This window comes from Gossypium raimondii, chromosome 8, assembly GCF_025698545.1.
Source record: "Gossypium raimondii isolate GPD5lz chromosome 8, ASM2569854v1, whole genome shotgun sequence".
Lineage (NCBI taxonomy): Eukaryota > Viridiplantae > Streptophyta > Magnoliopsida > Malvales > Malvaceae > Gossypium > Gossypium raimondii.
This window is the reverse complement of record NC_068572.1, coordinates 35,396,020-35,401,755: the sequence shown is the minus strand read 5'-3', so window position 1 is coordinate 35,401,755 and position 5,736 is coordinate 35,396,020. Positions and strand designations below refer to the sequence as shown.

The 5,736-nt window shown below is 35.8% G+C and overlaps 1 protein-coding gene across 4 annotated transcripts; it reads left to right on the top strand.

Moving 5' to 3' along the window:
- The first annotated feature begins 329 nt into the window (after window positions 1–329).
- On the top strand, window positions 330–5,098 carry LOC105791315 (transcription factor bHLH157). 4 transcript variants are annotated; one of them, XM_052634180.1, is made up of 11 exons: window positions 334–832; window positions 1,149–1,238; window positions 1,393–1,492; window positions 1,648–1,689; window positions 1,792–1,851; window positions 2,039–3,128; window positions 3,234–3,532; window positions 3,741–3,845; window positions 3,945–4,082; window positions 4,207–4,332; window positions 4,421–5,098. In XM_052634180.1, exons 1-11 carry the CDS (start codon window positions 723–725, stop codon window positions 4,610–4,612), a joined length of 2,352 nt encoding a protein of 783 aa, XP_052490140.1. In that variant the 5' UTR covers window positions 334–722; the 3' UTR covers window positions 4,613–5,098. The 4 variants fall into 4 exon arrangements, 3 of the variants coding, with proteins under 3 accessions (XP_012474799.1, XP_052490140.1, XP_012474798.1); XR_008198373.1 differs by having other exon boundaries at window positions 330–832; window positions 2,039–3,532; window positions 3,945–4,092; window positions 4,421–4,439; XM_012619345.2 differs by having other exon boundaries at window positions 333–832; window positions 2,039–3,532; window positions 3,744–3,845.
- Window positions 5,099–5,736: the final 638 nt, after the last annotated feature.

Genomic DNA, 5,736 nt, shown 5'->3' with positions numbered 1-5,736 from the left:
TTTAAAAATTACGTAAATTAATATATGAATTCACATCTAAGCTAAAATTATATTCTAACTTTTATTATACAAATTATTTCACTTACATTATTCTTATATTACACATATGATATAAATACTTTATTTTTGCACATAATATTTTTTATAATAATTATAATTGTGGTAAGTTATAAAAGAAAAGCTATAATATTATTGCAAACACAATTTTTTCTTATAAACCAAAACCAATTTGTATACATACAGAAAGAGAGAGAGAGAGAGAGAAAGACATTTATAGAAAGATAAAAGGAAGGAAGAAAGTAAAGATATGAAAGTGAGACAAAATTGAAAACCATCATCACCACCCGTCTTTTCTTTTGCTTCATAAATCATAATAAATATTGGCTATTCTCTCTGCTTCTTTCCTTCCCCCCTCTATCTTATTATATTGAGTTCTTTAGCTTAATTTCTCTCACCGACCACTTTCTGTTTTCATTTCTCCTAGAGCAGCAAAAACTAAGACAAACAAAAAGCTTATTCTTTTGTACCCTTTTGCTCTTGTTTCTCACAAGTTTCTCTGAATTGATTTTATTCTTTTTGGTTTTGTTTAGAGTGTTTCTGTTGCAAGAGGGGTAGTGAGGAGCTTTTATTTTCTGAAGGGGACTGAAGTGGTTTAATGGGGTTGAAGGAAATGAGTTTTTGGATCCTGAACTCGAGTTTTTAGTCTTTTTGTGTGTGTGAAAATGGGTGAAGTAGCGATGGGTTCTGCGTTAAAGCAAACACTAAAGAATCTTTGTTGCAGTAATGGGTGGTGTTATGGTGTTTTCTGGCGCTTTGATCCCAGAAATTCCATGTAAAGTTTTTGTTTCTTTTTTTGTTTGTTTGTTTGTAATATTTGCTTCATCCTTGTTTTGTTTTCTACGTCGTTTGCTTCATTCTTCCAAAATTTTCTGTATCTTTGGCTTTTGCTTTGTTTCAAGATCTGCTTTCTTCATGGGAATTGCCATTTGTGCATGCATGTTTCAATTCAGAAAAAAACAAGTTTTTGTTTGCTTAGAAAATTTTTGTAAATGAAAGGAGTCGGAGACTGGTGATTTTCCGTGTTAAACATCATTTTCTCAAGATTTTCAACAGTAACTCCTTTTTCTAATTATAGATTGTTTGTACAGGTTGTTAACAATGGAAGATGCCTACTACGAACAGAAAATGGGTCCATTAGTCGACAAAATGCTTCTAAAATTCCACATCCTGGGTGAAGGGTATGCTCAGTTAATCAATTTATTTTTCCCAGAATTTGTGAGTTAATGTAGTTAAAAATACATTAAAAATCATTTAGTTTAATAACAAGAAGAGTAAATTTGGAGTTATCACAAGATCTCTAACACGCCCAACCTTGTTGATCTCTCTACTTAGAATAATTGGTCAAGCCGCTTTCACGGGAAAACATCAATGGATTTTCTCAGACTCCAATGGTAAAGGTTCGGATTCCGCTGGAAATGAAAAGATATTTCAGGTACTTATTTTTTTTCTTTTATAACTATTAATGTATTACTCTTGAGAACATTTCATGTGTATATATTCTTTTAATAATAAAAGTTGTCTGATTATTTTACTTTTGCATTACATTATTTTAGTCTATAATTTAGATTTTTTTTTCTCATTCTACAGGATGAATCTGAGTTACAAGTCCAATTTTCATCTGGTATCAAGGTACCTTTCAATTTTAACAGTATATTTAACCTATTTTATCCAAGTTTTTTTTTTGTATACGTGTATGTTCTACATTTATTTACAATCAAACATGATTTGCAGACAATTGCAGTAATCTCTGTAGGAAGACGGGGAGTTGTTCAGTTTGGATCCACAAAGAAGGTTAGTACATATAAAATGACTGATATATTTTCATCCCTATGAAAAAAGTGTTTAAGTGAAGTACATCATCCAATTTTAAGTTTTAAATAGATGGAAATGCTAGCATATATGTTATACTTATGCAAGTCCCTTAGAAGTCTTATGTATGAATCATTAAGATGTTGTGTAAGTGGAGTTGTTCTTGCAGATTTTGGAGAGGTTGGAACTTTTGGCTGAAACGGAGAAGTTGTTTTATGACATGGGAAGTTGTCATGGGCTTACACCTTTGGAAATTGAAACTTGCAACCTAGATGGATGGTTTACTTCCTTCATTCTGGGTCAGAATCCGACAACCGAACAAGGTGGCTGTTCTGTGGAGCCAACAGGGTGGTCATGTTCCTTACAAAGTCTCATTGAACCCTCCTGCTCTGTGCATGACTATAGTATGAACTCTGTGCAACAGAATTTATCTCATCTCACAAGTCAAATTCAAACAATTAGCATAGAAGCTCAACCTATATCAGCTGGTAAGATCAGTCGTGTTAACAGCTTGGCTGCTAATACCCCTTGCACTAGTGAGGGTTCAATTCTGACTTCATTGCCGGGTGAAAAGGGCGAGTGGGATCCTTCAATTGTGTTTCCTAAAAAGGATACAGAACAAAATTTACAGGGTCATTCAACGTTTACATCATTTTATAGCACAGGAGAATTGGTTGATTCTGAATTACATAATCTAGATAGCTTTGGGAAAACAAAACAGGAACAACATTCCTTTGGCACCAACGCTGGACTTCTGGATAGTGTAATTAGCCAACAGAGAAGCATTGAGGAGTTTAACCTAGATGACTTTATAACAGATCTCTCCAGCTCCTTTACAATGGATGATTTCTCTCAGTGGTTTTCTCCTTTACCCCAGCATCACATACATGGAGCAGGAGCTACAACGACTACTGATCCTTCATGTTCAGTAGGGGTTACCTCTGTGCCATCTGTTCCGATAGGAGGTGATGCGGTAATCAATATTCCAGTTGGACAAATAGTTAATTCATCAAAGAGCTCCATCGCTGATGCATTGACATCTAGTGTAGAGAAATCTACAATGGTTCATGATAATGGAAATGATCTGTTTAGTGGTACTGGAATGGATTTTAGACTTAGAAAAGCTGGGGAGTTATCAGAAAATATCGACATGCCTTTGTTGCATAGTGCTAACAAAGTTGTTGCCTCTGGAATGTCATCATCCATGGCTGGCAAGCGAAAAGGGTTATTCTCTGAACTTGGCCTTGAAGAGCTTCTAGGTGGTGTTAATAATTCTTCTTCTGTTGCTAAATCTAGTGTTGAGGATGAAATTTTCACTACTAGAAGAAGGAAAATTGAAAATTCTTCATCTAACTTCCATCTAGGTCAGCTTGAAGGTCTTTCTTGCTCTGGTGGGGGCATGAATCTGGCCCAGCATTCACATACCTGGGACAAGAGTAATGATACTATATTCAGCAAAGAGTTTCACCTAAAATCACAAGTAGGTTTATGGATTGATGATAGCTATGGTGTAAAAGCTGGAAATGCTGTTGTCACAACAGCAAAGAAGCCCACCAGGAAAAGAGCTAAACCTGGTGAAAGCTCTCGACCAAGGCCGAAAGACCGCCAGCTGATCCAAGATCGCATCAAAGAACTGAGAGGGATTATTCCTCATAGTGGAAAGGTACTAATGACGAGTCCATGCTTTAATCAAGTATATATATTGGGAAAATTTTGTGCTTTCTGCTGTCTGGAGAATTTAAAGGATTATTCATATTTTTTTACTTTAAAAGACTGCTGTTACCATTTTATCATCTAAAGTTATTTCTTGGACTGAAGTTTTTGTAATCTGTTTCATTGATCAACATGTTTACATTATTTCCATAATGCAGCAGTTAAGCATTGATCATTTATTGGAGCGGACCATCAAATACCTGCTTTTCTTGCAAGGCGTGACAAAATATGCAGACGAGATTAAACAAGCTGATGAACCAAAGGTAAACATTTTGTTTATTTCAATGCAATATGATACTGAAGAAGGTTAGAGTTTGGTGATTGCAGTTCACTAACGCATTAACAACTTGCCTCAACTTCAGCTTATTGGCCAGGGAAACAGAAAGCTTCTAAAACACAATACAATGAGTGGTGGTGCTACATGGGCATTTGAAGTTGGGGCTCAGAGTATTCCTATTGTAGTTAAGGACCTAAATCCACCAGGCCAAATGCTTGTTGAGGTATGAAAAGGTGCATAACTATTTTGTCCTTTTTAATGTAAAATCCAAATGAAGTCTTCTCAAAGGGGGCGAATTGAATAATGCTGAGGGTTTTGCTGAGCCTTTTATCATTCCTTCGATACAGATGCTCTGTGAAGATCGAGGATTCTTTCTTGAGATAGCCGAAGTTATTAGGGGCTTTCCATTGAATATTTTGAAGGGAGTGATGGAGCTCCAAGAAGATAAGATTTGGGCACGATTTATTGTTGAGGTAAATGCCAAAACTACGACATCAAAGCAATTTACTGAGGCAACTTAAATATGATTTCAAGGAACTGATCCTATAATGAATATGACAGGCGGACAAGCAAATCGAAAGGACAGGTATAATTTGGTCTCTTCTCCCGCTTCTGCAGCAAAAGGACAACAGTGGGATTGATTGTGCAACTCAGCCAAGTGGTGACATGGATGGTGGGATTTCCTTATTAAACAACCACCAGCAACAACCTTTCTTGCTGCGTCCTGTCAGCGTTGCTGAGACACTTCAATAATTAAAACACACATTTAAGGGTTCCAGTAGTAGCTTGAGCATTCACATGTAAAGGAACCGCTGCGATTTGTGTTGTGGAAATCGAAGAGCCAAAACTGAAGATAGCGGAGGTTCTTCATTCCAGTTTCAACAGCCTTATAACATGGTTGATAGGCTAGGAAATATTCTCAAAGGAGTGGCAAGTGATCTTTTTACTCCCTATACGGGAGGAGAAACCGTCAGATGTGAAGTCGGCCAGCACAAGGAGCCAAAACCGGATAGAAACTTGTTTCACCATGGCCTGGACCAATCTGGTTTGCATGTGAGGGTGGTTAATTGATGTTTTTTGAACTGTAGTTCTTAGTTGCATGCGGCTCCAGCCATAAATTTGTTTATAATCCAAAGCAGATGACATAGTTGTAGGCTAACCGCTAATTATATTTCCTTGATCCATCATCTGTTGTTGTTTGATTACTGTAATAATAAATAGAATTAGCTTGCTTTGTCACTTTGAATGTCGTATCTCCCAGGATATTAGCTGGAGAGGATGGTTCTTTCTCCATCAACAACCTAACCAAATTGTCCTATTCGAATGAATTAAGCTTCAAGTTCTTTTACTTATTAAAGAAAAAAAAATTGATTAGTGTCGACAACACGAGTTAACAAAATACTAACTAATACTGACATACAAACTATAATGCAAATCACTATAGGAAATAAAACATGGGTAAATTCTACCAATGTTTAATCTCTCCAAACCCGCTACTCCATAATCTTTGCCTTATATACCTCAACAAATTCATCTCTTTAAGTACATCTAAATGTAATGATAAATGTATCAAGAAACAACAATCTCTCTGTTGTTAATAACTTCCCCTTCATAAATGAACCTTCAAGTTAAGCTCGATTGCAAAACCTCTAAATATCCATTTCTTTCCCTCTTCGATCAAACAACATTTAAAGTCTCTAAAATCTTGTCATATAGCTTTTTTGTATATCAATCTTACACAATGTATACATATTGACCATCATCATTGCTATTGAACAGGGATTTTAAGTTTTAATATCTCGTTGGATAGTTTTTATTGCCCATCATTCAATACAATGCATATTCATACCTCATCACAATTTCAAAATTGTTTTGCA